This window comes from Solea senegalensis, linkage group LG20, assembly GCF_019176455.1.
Source record: "Solea senegalensis isolate Sse05_10M linkage group LG20, IFAPA_SoseM_1, whole genome shotgun sequence".
NCBI classification, from domain to species: Eukaryota; Metazoa; Chordata; class Actinopteri; order Pleuronectiformes; family Soleidae; genus Solea; species Solea senegalensis.
In genome coordinates this window covers 3,888,483-3,906,800 of record NC_058039.1, presented here as the reverse complement: position 1 = coordinate 3,906,800, position 18,318 = coordinate 3,888,483, and the positions used below count along the sequence as shown (strand labels likewise).

The window sequence follows — 18,318 nt, the reverse complement described above, 5'->3', positions numbered from 1 at the left end:
ACACATGCACACACACACACACACGCACACGCACACACACACTCCACCATCATATCATCAGCTGCGGTGAAAAACTGCACTTTGTTAAATCATTATTATTCAAGGACAAAACAGACGGCGATACTGTGGTGGACTTTGATGTTGTTTTTCAGGCTGAGTGTTTTTTGTTTGTTTTTTTAAAGCACAGCTTTGACTCCACCCATCAAACATATGATGCACTGAGTCAAGACCGTCCTTGTGTTACTCATCTCTCTGCATGATCTGTGTTCCTTTGTCTCCAATGATGTCAATAAAGTCTACTGTATATATGTATATATATATATATATATATATATATATATATATATATATATATATATATATATATATATATATATACATATATATATATATATATATATAAATACATACATATACATCACGTAGGCCCCAGCCATTTCCCTACTTCGCCTCCACATTTCTAACGACCCTGCTGCGTCTAAAGAGTGACATGAGGAGTTTCTGTGAGGATTTGAAAACTTTATTGTTAGTTGTTTGCAAAATGATAAGCAGCTCAACAGAGTGCTACCTACAAATGAGCATCAACACACTGATATGAAGGGATTTATTTTTACCAGCTTATTGCTGTTGTTTTGTTTTGATTTGTTTCAATTTCTTAACCAAAAAAATCCCTGACTTTGTCAAGAAAGCTTTTTTCTTGGCCGTTGCAGAGGTTTGACTGACAGCAGTCAAAGGTGAAGTCGGGAAGGGAGTATTTGACCGCCAGAGTCATGAAGTCACAGTCTGCGTACCTCATACACCCAGTGTAGGTCTTCTCTAAAGGGACAGAATGTGAAATACACAGCATAAGTTATATGGATTTAACCATAACAGAAAATGCCTGTACGCTAGTCAACATTTTTGTGGCAAAAGACGCTTTTGCTGGTTGCTGGTGAACAGACTTGTACTTCGTCCTCTCTAAACAGGAACATAATTTACAAAAATCAACACCATGCTCTATTGCAGAATACATGCAAGTAGTGATTGAGACCATTAACTCCACAGGAAAATGTTTAATGACAATGTAGAAGCAAATTTTCCCATATAAACTTCTATTGAAGCGGGGTTTTTGCAACCAGCTGTCTTGCCCCCTGGTGGCCATTTAATATATTTTTACTTCCGGGTTGGCTTCATGGAGGAAACCAGAAGACTACATCCATTTTTTATTTGGAGAATAGCAATAACAGACAATTTCACTCTCTAATGAATGTTATTTGTCTATTTCTATTAAATGTATCACTCACACTAGAACTTAACTATATATATTTATAATATTATAAGATAGGGGTCAAAGGACTTGGGGGCCACATGAGCTTCAAGTCTGGTCAGTGAAGAAAAGTCTTACTGTGTGGTGAAAAACACCTGTTCAGTGGGGGTTGGCGATATTAGCTTAAAATGATATCATAATATTTCAACATATTCGACACAACAACATTAGATATTTGACATCATTTCAAAATAAAGGTGTTTGTTTCACAATAAAAAAAAACAAAAACATACCTGTAAATAAAATGACGGGTCCCGCGCTGCCCTCTGATTGTTATTATGTGGCCCTCAAACTTAAATGTTTATTTTTGATATTTACAGGTATATTTTGCATCACAAAAGTGTATTTTATTGTCAATCATATGTCATTGCGTATTAAAACAAACACTTTTATTTTGAAATGATGTCAAATATCGTCACAAATGGGCCGCGAGTTTGAGACTCACTGTTGTAAGGCGTTGATATTACTAAGTAAAGTCCCTTATGATAATGTGTGTTCTGATGTGGTGCTAAATATAAGTCAATTTGATTTGATGTGATTTTGCTAGAAAGTAGATGGCCATATTTTTGTCTGCCAAACTTTTGACATTCTACCTCAACTCTGCCATCATATTCCTTACCCTTCAACCCATCCAATCATAACAAATGGTGAAATATTTCTATTGTTATAAATAGCTTTGGATTGAGTTTTCTTTACCATGCAGGCTTACCTTCACTGGTGAGTTTGAGGCAGGTGTCTTCACCTTGGTTACAGCCATGTTTGACTTCACAGCTGCTGCTGGAGCCACCGGGGCAGGAATAACACTGCAGCGAGACGCCTGGAGAGACAGAAACACTTCATTCAGACTTTTCCTTTTGTCTGGAGTAAAGTTTGTCAACATCAACTCATCTTCCATCTAACTAATACGTGCTGTGACTTTTTCCTAACTCAAAAAGTGAAAGACAGATTTGGATAACATTTCCTAGAGATGTAGGTTATTGCTCCTGGAAGAATTGGTTACATATTAGTGGTGATGTGGAATAAAATCAATTAACATCTTACACTGACAGATGTATACTCTGCATTTAGTTTTGTAGCTGTATCTATAATCTATTTATATTTTGGATGATGTTATGTGTGATTTTAACCCTTAGTGCTCATGTGGCACGGCTCTGTGCCGCAGGTTCATAAAAACCCGCCAAGCGAGCGTTGAACTGTGACATATTTCCAAATTTCACTCATTCAAGCTGATTTTAAACTTTTTCTGTACTTTTTGCTCAAATATGTTTATATAGTTGGTGAAAATATATATATTTTTTTATCAAATTGTCTAGTTTGTGCTGAAAAAAAGGATATAAGACACTTTATATTGTACATTCTTATAGCCTCTGTATATACTGTATGTTTAAACATGGTAATGGAAAAAAGCAGCCGGAATGCTCTGTATTAATATGAGGCAGCAACATTTAATAGCACAACTTATGTACCTCATTCACTCCAGAGCAAGCATTTTAAGATTTGGGGTACAGACAAATTCCAAATGGTATTTTTAATTTTTTTATAGGCAAGCAAAATATATCAATTTCATTAGATTAATATATTCTGTGCTTGATAAGTGTAATTATATTCTTACTTTTACCCACACAGTTCACACACATTTAAATAGAAACCTGTTTTAAGCCAAACAATACTTAGTCTCAATAGATATACTTTCCTGTGCCAAAAAAATATATAAATAAATGCAGTTAAATACCTGATTCTACAGTCTACATTTTACTGCAACATTTGGATTGAAAACTGTATTTTGTGAAATATCAGATCAGATCAGATTAGAATATCATGACCTTGTCTCCACAGGGACACAATGACACAATAGCAGTCCATGGAAACTGCTCACTGATCTGCTAAAATGTCCCTTCAGGCTGTTGTGTCCTCTCTGTTACCTCTCTCACTCCACTAAGCTGCATGTCTCAGTGCAGAAATGAAAGTGTGACCATTAATGAAGGAGTTTGTTCTTTTTTTTTTTTTTTTCTCACCAAGTCCGAACATGGCGAAGCTGGCGCCGAGGAAAAACACCACAAAGCTTCTCATGGCAACTGAAAGTGCTGTCTTGTCTGAAAATGGAAAAAAAACAAACACAATTTTCCACTTGAGTCACAGCTGGTTAAAATGCAGTTTTTAGAGTTGTTTTTTTACACAAATGCCACCTCAAAATGTATTTGGTCAAGAGATTTTTTTCACAAAGTTTAATGCACTCATTATTTTTCCATCTTGGTTGACTTTGGATCAGTTCCGTATAAATGAATATAGTCTTCACACAGATACATAAAGCAGACTGAACCCTTAAACTATTTGCAGGAAATTCCTTCCAGTAACAGAAAAATAAACCATAAAATCGAGGTGCAGCCTTTTTTTATTATTAATTTTTACTATTTTATGTCAAAAAAAAGTGCAGCAGACCCGCACAACCAAAGTATGTGCTGAAACAATGAAGAAAAAGTAGAAAAACAAAAATAGAGGTCTGAAAGCTGTAGCTCCCTTCAATGCACTTTTAATGAGACATCCACCAGTGACACTCTTTCAGCTCCCAGCACTTCTGCAGACTCTGTGGCCTAACTACGAAATAAATAAGCTGCACTCATCTAACACTCACCTGTGGATGAGGAGAAAATGACTTTCAGCTTGTGAAGACGAGGCTCTCTAAAACTGCACAGAGACACAGGAAGTAAACAAACCGTTTGTTTGGGCTCAGAGTCTATGTGTGGATTTGTTTCAAATGTCTACAAATTGGCCAGTGCAGTGCAGCACAGTTTGCGTAACACAGAGACGGACGATCGATCACCGCTGAGATTGACAGAAAGGATTCTGTCAGGGTAATGTTTTTTCTGCCTCTGTGATTTTTATGCATCAACTGCGTAATTTGGGTTTGAAGTTATTCAGAAGTGGTCAGATGACTTGACTTTCAATGGAGAGTAAACTGAGGCAGACAGGTCCCCTTCATTTTACAGTTCTTTGGATTTCATCAAACTCAGACAAACTAAGAATGCTGCACTTAACATTCTGTAGTTCTGTTGAAATCCTGAGAGATTGAGATTATCAGGTGAGACAACCAAAGATGGAGTTTCTGGAGTCAGTGATGAGTTAAGTTGAAAAGCTGCATTGAAGACAGCTCAGATCTGAGTATTAATGAGACGATGCCAAAACATCAACAACGAAATGTTAACAGTTGGACATCCTCTCAGATTCTGGCAAACAGTGTGCCAGGTCTGATACATATAGTTAATAAGCATTGAGATAGTGTCTCCGGTCCAGATGACTGGCACCTTGGAATCTAAGGAGGTAACCTTGAAATGCGCCTAGTTTGTTTCTTATCATAAGTTATGGCTGTTTATATTGAACACCAAGTCTGATTATAAGAAAATGTGAGTGAATTAAACTTAAAGTTGGCTGAAGATTAAAATTTTCTCTCACAATCCCCCTCTTTATTGATTCCCACAATCAATAAACTCTTTATATCTATCAGCCCAAGGACGACTGCTCGTTGTGAATCCAAAATAGATTCAATAAAGGAGAATACACAATCAAATATAGGGATGTCCCGATACTGATATCAAAAACTACCGATACCGATATTATTCTGATACAGTCATATAGATCATTTATGAACATCTGAAGCTGTTCACGACACATTTGTGCTGAGTCATTTCAGTACAACAAATATTGTGTGTGCATAGAGAAGTACTGAAGTATGCAATATAAAGGATTTTTGGATTGTATCAGAGTTTAAATTTCTATCCGTATGATATCCGATTCCTTTCCCTAGTAAATAATAAAATCAATAAAATGAAAAACAAATCAATGAAAACATTACTCCAAGGCGCGAGGCATCTGGACCGGATACACTATCTCAAATCTTACTAACTATATGGATCAGATTCTGGCCCGCTGCTCGCCAGAATCTGCGATGATGCCTCATTGTTCAGATGTCAGTTCTCCTCGGATCCGAGCTGTCTTCAATAAAATCTTTCAACTTAACTCATCACTGACTCCAGATGTTCCATCGTTGGTCATCTCACCTGATAATCAAACATCTGCGTAACACAGGGACTCACTGATTACTGATAACACTGGGAAACCAAAGAGACGTAAAGAAAAAGAAAAAGCAAGGTGGAAGTGAATGAGGCTGAAAGAAAAAAGGCCACAACAAACAGGAAGCTGGTACGACAAAGACTGAGAAAACATGTAGACAAAGAGGAAGAGCAGAAGAACAGTAGGTGTGTGTGTTTATAGTGCAACATAAAGTTCACAGCACATTCATTTTGCCTGAACAGAGGAGTCTAGAGCTGTGAGCTGGTGAACTGTTACTGCTGCAGGCTCTGCTCTTAAAGGTAATATCTCTGTCCATCACAAACAAAGATGAGTCAGCACATTTCTGCGGAGAGAGAAACTAATACGACAAACACAGACAACAGCTGCTAATTACAAAATTTAAACCAACGCTATAAAAACAACATGGACTGATCTTTTAGTTTCACTGCAGTTATTAAATATGTGTATATATACATATATTTATATAGAGAGTTTAACATAGGATATGTGTCTTCTAATTATAATTTATGGCAGGCTGTTCACTTAAAGGTGTAGTTCTTCTACACAATCCAAGTGCACTCAGAGCAGTTGTAGTCAAGTTGGAGCAACTCTCACATGTGATTTCACATAAAAACCCTGCTAATTTTACTGTAAAGTGCACTTCTGTCTATTTGAATTCATATTTAATAAATAATTAACACATCATTTCTAATGACCTAAGAAGGAATAAGTCAGGTGATTTTATTTCTGGCCACAAGGTTGGTTGCCTTTGCAGCAAGAAGACCTGGTGTTCCCTATGACCTGGTGTTCTATGGCTTCCTCCCACAGTCCAATAACATGCAGTAAGGGGATTGGGTCACTCTAAATTGACCGTAGATGTGAATGTGAGAGTGAATGGTTGTTTGTCTTTATGTGGCTCTGCAATGGACTGGCAAACTCTCCAATGAGTACTCCCCCATCACCCTATGTCAGCTAAGATTGGCACAGCACCCCCAGTAGATAAAGCGGTAGAAAATGGATGGATGGATTTCATTTCTTTAGTCACATTAAAAATAAAAGGGCCTTCACGTCCCCCCACACAAGTCGGGAGGTGCAGTAGTTCTGTCTCCCTCCCTCAGTCTTCACTTTTATTTGTTAACCCCCTCAAAAATGACGGCAACACCAGGGAATAATAATAACAACGTAGAAGTGCTCAGGGTCGGTCTCTTGTGTCACATATGAAGTTTCGAGGCTATCGGTCAGTAACAGCAGTAACAGGAACTTAAATGCACAGTATGTAATATCTGCCACTGGGGTCTCTCTTTCTCTTTTTCAATCAAAACCACTGAAAATCAGAGATGGCAGACTTCACCCCATTCACGCAACAAGCCTCTGTTGGTCATATTAGCAAGTGTGGATACACAAACAGACAGACAGACACACATAGCCACTAAAAACAATACTTTACTTCCACTCCGTGGGTTGAAGTAATAATTAGTTTGATGACAGCAGGGAGCAGAATGGGATCAGGAGCTTCTGTTCACTTCCAGGTAAGTGAATGATCCTCTCTGTCTTTTTCCCACAGTCCAAAGTCTTGTATTCCAGCTTTTTTTTAAGTTGCATGTCTGGGGTTTCTAGCCAGTATTTTTTTTATGTGGATTTTGAAAGAAATACCCTTCAAAAATCCTATGTATTTATTTAAAAACACATATGCACAACAAGCTTGTGACTTAAACAGCCACTGACAATATGGAAAACAATGTGACAGTTAAAAGCATTGGTGTGAGTGATATGAAGATTTTAGCACTGCTTCAAAATTAGCACATGAAAGAAACAGAAATACAACATGTTTTCTACACATCTCCCACAATTTGAGGTTTGATTGACAGTCTTGTAATTATATCATCTTTGTCTTCTGCACTGGTTTAATGACTATGACTGGAAAACTAGCACCAGCTGTTTGTCTGGGTGAACCAGCTCCCAGTCTTCACAACAAGAGTGAAAGCAAACATGCATTTCATTTGCATTTTCTCTTTATGAACACAATGGGCGACACTGTTGCACTGAACGACCCGGAAAAGTTTGGCTCCTCAAATTCACCAAAACTTCAAATCGATTAAAAAGTCTGTCTGAGACAAACAGTTTTATTTTGCGTGTTTTTGAAGGAAAAATGAAAACTGTCAGGAGAGATGTTTTTATTATGAAGCTTTCCGCACAACTCATCCTCCGAGTGCTGCCAGCAATGACACAGGTTTTTGTGTCAATAAACGACTCAAACTCTCATAGAAGTGTTATGAGTTTTATAATCCTGAATTCATATTAGTCTCTCCTTTCTTCCCCTCTCTCTCTGTCTCTCTGTCTGTGTGTGTGTGTGTGTGAAGATCATTATAAGCTTCAAAGCCTGGAGGCGTGAAATCAGAGTGCACACACTCAAATCCATGCACCAGAAGCATGAAATGGAAGTTCATGTTTCAGTTTTTCTTCTCTAATTATTTTCTTTATGGACCTGCAGCTTTTTTTTCTTCTTTTTTTTCTAAATCAGAGAGATGATTTCTGTTTAAATAATAGATGAGATTATGTTGTAACCAGTGACGTTTATTTCAATTCATCCTAATAAGCCTTAAAAAATGTTGTCTTCACCAACCTAGACTTGTAATTTCGCAATGTTTCATTCAGAGGAGTCATAAGTCTAATTGTGTGACATTTTCCAGAGGGGAGCTCCACATTGTTTCACAGTGGTTCGAATCGTCGCCGTCTGAAAACGACATGACTTTCCTTTGCCATTGCAGCTATTTAGGTTAATGACTGGATGTCCTGCTGCTCATTACTTCTCGTCTGAGGCCGAGCTCAAGGCTGGTGTAATGAGGCAAACCAGTGCTTTTATTTGTTTCTGGAGCTGAATCAAGCTTCAGTGGTTTTGTTTCCTACCTCTGTAGTTTTCACACCAGCGGCATAGATGCCTTTTCTAACGACAATGTAAACTGTGATCGCTTGGGTTTCCTGTAAAAGGCACAGTGATTTCATTAGAACTCATTTGGTACCTTTTACCATTTTCACAGAATTTTGTTGCTGTAGTCAGAAATATGCTTAAAGTTTGACTATGCAACATTTCTATGCAACTGAATTACCTTAAAAATGACAAGACCTATGTAATATATATTTTATGTGTCATACTGTTTTCAACACTCTTTGACTCCATAAAAATCTGTATTTCTATTGAAGGTAACAGACTGCTTTGTGTGTTTTACATACAGTTTAATTTTGAAAATTGTCAGAAAGAAAAAACCTTAGACCCTTTAACACCTAAGCCTCAAAATGTGACTTGTTTGCTTATTTTAGCCATAAAGGGCCACAAAGTAACTAAGTGCTTTTGCCCATTTGAAAAAGAAAAACAAAATGTACTGTAGTTGTACATGAACACCAGATTGTGCGTGTTAAATTTGAAATTTTAACAGTATAACACATATTTATAATAAGATTTGTTTGATTCTTTGTTTCAATGTCCAAAAACAGGCCAAGAAATGGAAACTATGCACAGGTGTTTTTCCAACTCTCTTCTCTCTGGTGACAAAGAGGCTGTTTCACTAGCTTCCTAAAACAAGGCGAGGGAAATTACCGTAATAACCACATGTTGGCTTTGACTTGCACTTTTTTCCCGGTAGCTCAAACCATCACGTAATAACGGTAATGTTAAAGGGTTAAATGTTCTACATGTTCCTCTTTAGTCAGTAAACCTCTTTATTTTACACTGAAAAAACAGGACTTTTCAGTGTGAAGTCACTAACTTGGTGGTCCTGTATTTCATAAAAAAAATATTGTTGGAAAAAAAACACTTTTTAAAAAAGCTGACATATTGTGTGACATATGCAACTTGAAAGACAGATAATATAATTACAAGACTGTCAATCAAACCTCAAATAGTGGGAAATGTGTTGAAAACATGTATTTCTGTTTCTTTCATGTGCTAATTTTAAGCAAAATCTTCATATCACTCCACACCAATGCTTTTAACTGCCACTTTATCCATATTGTCATTGGATGTTTAAGTTGTACATGTGTTTTTGTTTTTTTATTTGCATATGATATTTTTATTGCAATATTAAGGCTTTTTAAAGGGTATTTCCACTACATACAACTTAAAAATAACCTGGAATACAAGACTTTGAACTTTGGGGAAAAAAAGGGGAGCGTATTGTTCACTTATCTGGAAGTGAGCTGAAGCTCATGATCCCATTTAGCTCCCGAATGTCATCAAACTAATTATTTGGATATGGTTTTGATTGAGAGAGAGAAAAAGAGAGTGACAGATATTACATACTGTGCATTTAAGTTCCTGTTACTGCACTTGTCAGGCTGTTACTGTAATAATGTCAATTTAAAGTCACCAGAATTCCAGTTTCTCACTTTTTAATAGCATTCACATCACGCCTGGAGTGGCTAATCAGGATGTGCAGGAAGATTCCTGGTGGGCCGAGTTGGTTACTGGGCCACAGGGTTGGTAAAAGCAATCATTGTATAAATAGATTATCATATGACAGCTTTTAGCAGTGGGCTAACTTAACCATGACTAACTCTGCCTGGGGTAAACTGTGATACACAACTGCAGGCGGTGAAATTATTAAGAACATTATGTCACAAGCTCAAAATTAGAATCTAGTAATATTCGGTAATAATGTTTTTTTTAAAAAAACCAACAGTGATCCTGCAGCTGAACAATCTGCAGTTTCCTTTTTTTGCCTTTTTTTTCTGTTCCCAGCTTGTACTTTATACACACATTCATTTCACTCGTTCACTCACTGCCTTGTTTCATTCTCTCTTTGTTCTGTACACACCCTTCCTCCAGTCAACCACAGTGTCTTTCTTTCATTTCCCAGTCCACTGGGTTAAATATGGGAAAACTAAACCAATAGGGCCATGACATGGTTATTATTTTTAACTGGTATATTTTAATTCTCTCTCTCTCTCTCTCACTCACTCTCACTCTTTCGCTCATTATTGCCATGCTTTCCTTTAGAAGATTTAAGATTTGAACTTGCAAATTAATAAATCATTAACATTTGGCCTGTGCCAGTGTGTGTGTGTGTGTGTGGACACTCAAAAGAAAAACAGACCACACACACACACACACACACACACACACACACACACACAGAGTCAGTGTGTGCTCAGTATCTTTTCCGCTCAGATGATCCATATGTAACTGTAAATGAATGGTTCTATAAGAAATCCTGGCTACATGCAAATTTGCACAGACCACATGTATTATGCAAATTATATTCCAACTGAGCAAAATTACCCATCAAATCCAGGGAATATAACAAGCATGTTAGAACTCTGATTCAAAATGCGGGATTATATTTCCTGCTATTTTAGTTGCGTGGTTCAAGCCAAGGGGAATCTTCCTATTTCGTGGAGGAGTGATATCTAAAAACTCACAATACCTGGTTTTTATTTATTTTTATTTTTATGACCACTTGAGGGCAGGAAAGGTGTAAACGCTAGACATATTGTAAAACATGAAATGTAAACACCCAGAAATTGTGAAGCAACGTTATCACATTACTGATCGCCACTAACTATTAGAAAATATTTTTATACATCTGGTGAATTAACTATTTCTCTAAAACTGTTGCAACAAAATTGCAAAGCTTATCAGGAAATGGGAAAATAAGCCAACTTCCCACTCGATTTATGACGTCAACAAACACTGTCCTGAGGACTTAATGGTCTTAATCTCTAGTTTTGGATTTTGTACATTAGGTTCCCATTTGGGGGGAAATAGATGACAGAGCATAGAAACCAGCTCGTATCTTCCAGAAGGAACCTAGTTGGATGTGATCTCTTTTGAATTGTTTTGTTAAAAGTCTACATGGCGGCTAATTTTCGGTTGATTTTCTCTCTGGACTTCGGTGCTAGAAAAAACGGAATTTTCCCTTTTTTGAAAATTCATTGCAGTACAGTTATTTAAAGTACAGTACAGTGTGTATTTAAAAAACAACAACATTGCAACAGTGTGTAAATCATTTTCATTTGTTATATTTCTAATGCGAAACACCGTCATCCTTTATGTTCAGAGTATGCAAGAGTTTTTGGTTTTGTAAATTTCCCAAGGTCACATTACCTGTACTGTCCCTTTTCTGCATGATCCCCGAACACCGATAAAGTAAGGGCACACACTCAAACACAGGATCCCACTGGGCAGCATTTTTCAACTTGCCCGGTCACTTTCAGGACACCAACAATTAAGCAGTGCATCTACCCTTTAATTAAATATAGAAGAAAATGAGTGTCCTCATTAGGGATGTAATTAACTCAGTCAGTGAACGCTGAAGAGTGCTGAAATACCAATTAAACATCACATACATGTACAGCTGATGTTGTAGTGTGTGTGTGTGTGTGCATCTTGTGTTTGTATTGTCTTAAAGGATCCACAGAACAAAGCAGTTATCTGACATGAAAGGGTTACCGTAAATTAATGAATGTATGTAGCTAACAGAGAGAGATTGAAAATGCTATACATGTAGGTAGTGCAATTATCTGCACTGACCTGAGTGTTCATGCATGTAGGACATTTCTGCTCTCTCACTTCCTCTCTCATCCCCTCCTCTCTCGCTCTCCATTGTTCCTTCTGTAAAACCCTTAATGACTCTCTCAACCCTTAAAGCTAGAATAGGCAACGTTTTTGACCAAAACTAATTACACAGTGTAATGAAGTTAGAGATTCTGCCTTTCTGTTATTCTATTCTTCTCAGAACATTGCACTTACTATACCTGACCTGTGTATCGCAGACGACACGTTTGCACAAGCGCACTTGTTACGGTTATTTCGCTCGCGCTGTTGAAGGAAGCCAGCGAATCAGCATTTTTGTCACCAGAGAGCAGAGAGTTGGAAAAACACTTGTATATAGTTTCCATTTCTTGGCCTGTTCTTGGACATTGATTTTTTATATATGTTTTTTACTGTTCATATTTCAAATTTAACACGCACAATCTGGTGTTCATGTACAACTACAATGGTTTTGTTTTTTAAATAAAACTTTTGGTTTTTCTTCATTTTAAATTGTTAAAATAAAATACACTATTTGTAACATGCAGTTAACTGTACATAACTGCCAGATATTGAAAGTTATTCTGGAAAACTGGACAAAAACACTTAGCACCCTTTTATGGTTAAAATAAGCAAAAAAAAAAAGTCCAGAAAGACATTTTGAGGCTCAGGTGTTAAAGGGTTAATAACCATAAATCAATTCTTAGCACGGTTTGATATCTGGATGAGGTTTGAACTGGGTTAACAACATCAAGGAACTGCTTATTTCTCTACACAAAACACTGCAGAGAATAGTGTTTACCTGATGTTTATCTTCTCTCACTTCATCTCCCGGAAATGTTGATCAGCCAGAATTCCCAAAGTTCCAACCCAAAGATTTTAGGTGTGTCGCTCAACCATACAAATCAGTTTTGCAACACAGATCACAGTCAGCTATGGTGCAAAAGTAAAAGCCGTGGAAAACAGAACTTGAGACTGAAATAAGCAGTTGTTGTTATCAAGTTGTGCGCATGTAAAGAGAAAAAAAGTTCCAATAGATAAATAAAACAGATGTACAACTTATAGTGCATTCATTCACATGAAGGTTTACAAGTGTACATGTCCTGATGTCCTCACAATGTGAGACACAGGAGTGTTTGCAAATGAGATGCTAGGGTGGTGTGAGCAAAACTGTGAGAGAACAACTCTTTTAACTCATGATGCACAGAACAGGATCTGTGTCCCTGTAATAACACCTTTGTGATAGTGTAACTGTTGCGTTCCCCTTTATATATATATATATATATATATACACAGGTGTTGTTGCATCAAATATACTGTGGTGACAGTAGCAAAACGTGGGAAGATTTTCATTTGAGAGGTGGATTCGTATATCTGTAATAAAGAATTTGTGAACTTGTAACTTCTGTGTTCTATTTACACAATTTACTGGGACAAGTATTTAAAGTTGTGCTACCACTTTCACCATCCTCTCTGTATGTAAAAATACAGTATTTTAAATCTTCTACGTGGTCAAAACAGCTGCTTTGTTTCAAATAATACTCACGGCAGGGCCAGTTAAATGACACTCACTGGCCACTTATTAGATTCAAATGCTTGTTAACACATCTAATCAGCCAATCTCAAGGCAGCGACTTACCTTGTCAAGACGGCCTGCTGAAGTTCAAACCGAGCATCAGAATGGAGAAGAAAGGAGATTTTGAACATGGAGTGGTTGTTGGTGACAGATGATCTGGTCTGGATTTGTTTTATGAAGTTCTGGTCGACGAGGATTTCCACACGCGATCATCACTATGGTTCAGAGAATGGTCTGAAAAAGAGAAAAATATCCAGTGAGTGGCAGACGTTTGGGTGAAAACGCCTTGTTGATGCCAGAGCCCAGTGACCAAATTGGTTTGAAATGATAAAAATAGGCAACAGTAACTCAAATTACGCAGCAAAACTCGTGCCACTATATAAGATATCCTGTGTCTGTGTACCTAATAAATTAGCTGATTAGCTCATTGTCGGTCTATGATGGACTGGTGATCTGTGATTGGCTCCAGTCTTTCTGCTGCAACTATCAGGAAAACTAATAAAACATGAATCAACAGATGGTGTTTCCAGATGAAATGTTTAAATTGTCATCCATAGAAGAGACAGCTGACAAATACGACACCACCAGAAGGTAAAAGCAACAAAACGCTAACAAATTCAGCAGGGAAACCTGTTTTACTTCATTAATTTATTTGAAGTTTAAAGATGTTTGAGTCTTTTTTGTAGCTCGTTAAGATGACAGGAACAGAGCTGACAAACGACGCCGCGTTTTGTTGCAGCTGAAATGGTCTGTCCTGATATAAAAGATTGAGGCCTCTTTACGGCGCAAATTCATCGTCGAGCAGAGCAATGATTCCGAGCAGGAGTTATTTAAAGTGTCTGTGTGATGATTCAGTTTAAAGCCCGTCTCTTGGGAGTCCTCAGACTTTATCACCTACACAGCTAAACTGCAGGACTGCTCTCTTATTTCTTGAAAATTAAAAAAAAATAAAAGAATCACTTGCAAAGTGTAAAAGAGAAGCGTGATCAGGGTCAGGCGTAGGGGAAAATATTACATCCCTTCTTCCTTTTCCTGCACGTCTCTTGATCTTTGCACTCCATGTGTCTTGAGAGATTGTCAGTTTCTGTGTGTGTGTTCCCTTTTTAGGTCCTTTTCTGGCATAAACACTGACCTTGTCAGGACCAGTAGTCCTCATGGAGACAAAAACCTGGTCCTAATGAGGCAGAACCTAATTTCTGAGGATCAGAATGGGCTTAGATTTGATTCGTGGTTACATTAAGATTAGGGTCAGGCATTAACTGGTTATGGAATGGAAGTAAGTGCAATAGCTGGGCAAACGTGTTTGTGTGCAGATTTGCCAGCACATACTGGTGTGGTTAAATGTTCGACATTTTTATGTTTTAAATATAATTTTGAATGTAATATACCATTCAGTTACTGTGTGTGTATAACCAGCGCTTGGAATTTATTTCCAGAGCTCAAGAAAGCGCTGTTTGACGTTTTCACAACAGGGGCTTTTACTTCAATCGCATCCCCCCTGTATGTGTGTGTGTGTGTGTGCGCCCATATTTATCCACTTGCAACATGTGTGCGCCTTTGAACTTGCTTCCTTGGGTTTCATGTGTTTCAGCAGCATAGGTCCACGTTTGCATGTGCATGTGAGTGTGCATGCACATGTACTGTATAAGCTTAATGTGGCATTCAAGTGTGTGTGTGCGTGCGTGTGTGTGTGTGTGTGTGTTGTCCAGGGAACACATAAGTGGATTAGCCTTCATGCTTTTATTTCTGTAATGGAAACATCAGCTTCAGAGAGAAAGTAGGGCTGAGGACAGGGAGCAAGTGTGTATGTGAGACACACACACTCACACAGATAAGGGGGGGGAGTGAGATGGGTGCACCTATTGTGTGCTTTCTTGTCTCTAAGATATTTTACGTCTCCCTCCTTTGCTTCAGTCTGCAGCATTATAACATTTTAATGTGGGTATACACCTTTGATAATGTGTATTTTTGCACGTCTAAAGGTTCCTGAATGGCACCACATATATTGGCAGCATTAAAAACATTAATCACTTTTAGCCATTTCAAATTAAGTGCCATCTTTAAAATGTATTTCGAGTCAAAACAATTTTAAATCAGTTTGGAACACATTTTTGAAACAGTACATAACGACTAAAATCTTTGAAATCTTCATGTTACTATATGGGAACTTTATACCAGGTGCTGATCATGTAGAGAAAAGGATCAATTAGTACTTCTGTCAACTTGCAAAAGTTCTATTTAAAAGAGCAACATTTCATGTATTTATTTGCTTGGTTATTTTGTGTGTGTTTTTCAAACGTTACTGTTAATGGAAGTTTTACAAGGTGACGATATTTTACGCAAACTGAAACACAGATAAGTAGATGCGCTGTTCGCTGTATATATCGATTTATAAGGATGTACATTATCTGACCCACCAGAAATTGTTTACGTCTGTTTTTGTGTGTTTAAGTGGTTAAATTCATTCTTAAATTGAATGTATCTTTTGTTTTTTAATCCATCTTGATGACACAACAGTAGTGAACACACATACCGGGTGCAGGAGCGGTGGGCAGCAAACATCTGAGTCCGGGGAGCCATGGGGTTGAGTACTTTGCTCAGGGGCACCTCAGCCCTTGATCTGTCTCTGGATTCGAAATACGACGACCCTCTGGTTACAAGCCCCTTCTTCTTGGCCATGAATGTGTGTGTTGAGAAAATCCACAGGTTTATATGACAGGCATGAGGGTGTGTGAAGAGTGTGTGAAAACAGGTCACAGGACAGTTTGTGTTTCCTCTCAAAGATTAGTGGAGACGCAGTCACCACGTCTGTGTGTGTATGTGTGTGTGCACTAGGGCAGATGTCCAGGATCCCCTGTCATAAAGGTGTGTGTGTGTACGTGTGTGTGTGTGTGTGTTGCTGTCTGATCATGTGTGTGAAGTGATGTGCAGCCAATCAACTCAATATCCTCCTCTTCAGTGATTTCTGGAGGTGACAGCGAATGACTCTTGACATGATTTCATGTCTCAGACCTGCAGCAACAGCAGAAAGAAGTCAATAATTTAGAAAACATTGATTTACTAATATAAACAAAACAACACTATAATAACATAAGCTCATTTCTATTATAACATTAATTACACAAGACATTCTTGTTATTTTGCCAAAACACCAGGGAAATGAACTCATGAGCAGGCATACAGTCTACAGACCACAATCTGACAACAGCAGGGAATCAAATGCACCAATGTGAGCCAATGTGTACAATCCTGAACAGAACTAGAGTAGATTACAATGCCAGACTCAAGTAAATGACTAGACAAAAGAATCAACTAAAGCCGTCATACTGAGTTCATACTGATATCATTTGAAGAGGGAGTGAGCGATTACTGTGAATAACACAGTAAAAACAACAGTTTGCCATTAGAAATTAAACACTGAACTGTTTCTATTTGATTGTGTCACAGGTAAACAAATTGTTAGCAAAATTCCAATACAAATAATAATTAGTTACCCAGTGTGTTACCTGTAATCTTCTGTATTCACTGCAGAATAATTAGCATAATAATCATAATCCTAACATCAGTGATGTATTTTAAATTATCTATGAACAATATTAAAACCACTTTATTTTTTTATTTTTTTTTACTGAAATGTGTTATTATTTGGGGGCCAACAGAGGTTTCACAGGAGTGCACAGCAAAGATGAATTAACTGCTGGGATGTTACTCAAAGCAACTGCGCTATCTAGTGGCACTGGTGGCACAATGCAGACACAGCTATCCTTGTTTGAATATATGCTTATCACAGTGTTATCACAGGTAATTCATGGCTGATACAGCAATAATGAATGGTAAAATAATAAACCATATTTGACTCACCTAATAATGTCAATGCCAGTTTGACATTGTGAGTCCATATTATACAGCCTGTTTCATTTTTGAATTAAATAGGTCAGAAAAAGAGTTTTCATAAAGACAGCAAGAAACATGCAGAAACAGTAGAAAATCAATCACTTGAATCAAATATGGAAATTTCTGCCTTTGGAAATGACAAATATCAGACACTGTATTCAGATTTTTCTAGGTCAAGACAGATGTTTTCCAGTATTTTATGGTGTCATATTGTCGCCTGTATTGCCTTTTTCGTGTTATTTGTAAATAAATAAATATATAAAGTAAAAGGATTCGAAAGAGCCGACAGTTGCTGTCATTTGTAAATTGGATAATGTCAAATTAATATGACGTAAAGATGAACAAACTTTGGTTTAGTTCTTGCAGGATGTTCAGTATGTAATAGTTTTTTTGTGTATTTTGCTCAATGTGTGTGTGTGTGTTCTTTATGTTTTTACGATAGCGATAGCATCAGCTCAGTGATTTCACTTCAGTTGGACTCAGTGCATCTTGTACTTCGCACACAAGCAGGATGATGTACTTTTACTGAGTAATCAAGGGTCAAAGTTCACTTTTCACAACAAAAATTAGGTTAATCGTCCATCTTTGAAGTAGTATAAAACCCACCATTTTTATTAGTAGCTTATGTTTTGGATGCAGTAGCTACCTCTTGTACTTTATACACAAGTAGTATGTAAATACATAGCAAGTACTTTTACTGTTTACTTTCAGAGTAATTCCAGTTCAAAGTTCACTTTTGACTACAAAAAACCCTGACAAGTAATATAAAATACACAATTTAGTAGTTATGATTTCAGTTTCATTAGACTCAGTACTAATTTACTTCATGTACAAGTAGTATGAAGTACTTTTATTGAGTAGTTTTGGAATAAAACATAAATATGGATTTCATACCTCTTCAATTATAGATGAATATTAATTCTTTGTTGCCAAAAGTGAACATTACTA

General features: G+C 37.2%; 1 protein-coding gene across 1 annotated transcript; it reads right to left on the bottom strand.

Annotated features, from left to right (window-relative positions):
• Positions 1–504: 504 nt before the first annotated feature.
• On the bottom strand, positions 505–18,109 carry LOC122786438 (CD59 glycoprotein-like). The gene is made up of 6 exons (XM_044052739.1): positions 16,010–18,109; positions 13,540–13,710; positions 3,939–3,991; positions 3,322–3,399; positions 2,016–2,123; positions 505–816 (listed from the first exon to the last, which is right to left on the bottom strand). The coding sequence occupies exons 2-6, from the start codon at positions 13,605–13,607 to the stop codon at positions 656–658; spliced, it is 468 nt and encodes a 155-aa protein (XP_043908674.1). The 5' UTR covers positions 13,608–13,710; positions 16,010–18,109; the 3' UTR covers positions 505–655.
• Between the last annotated feature and the right edge of the window lie 209 nt (positions 18,110–18,318).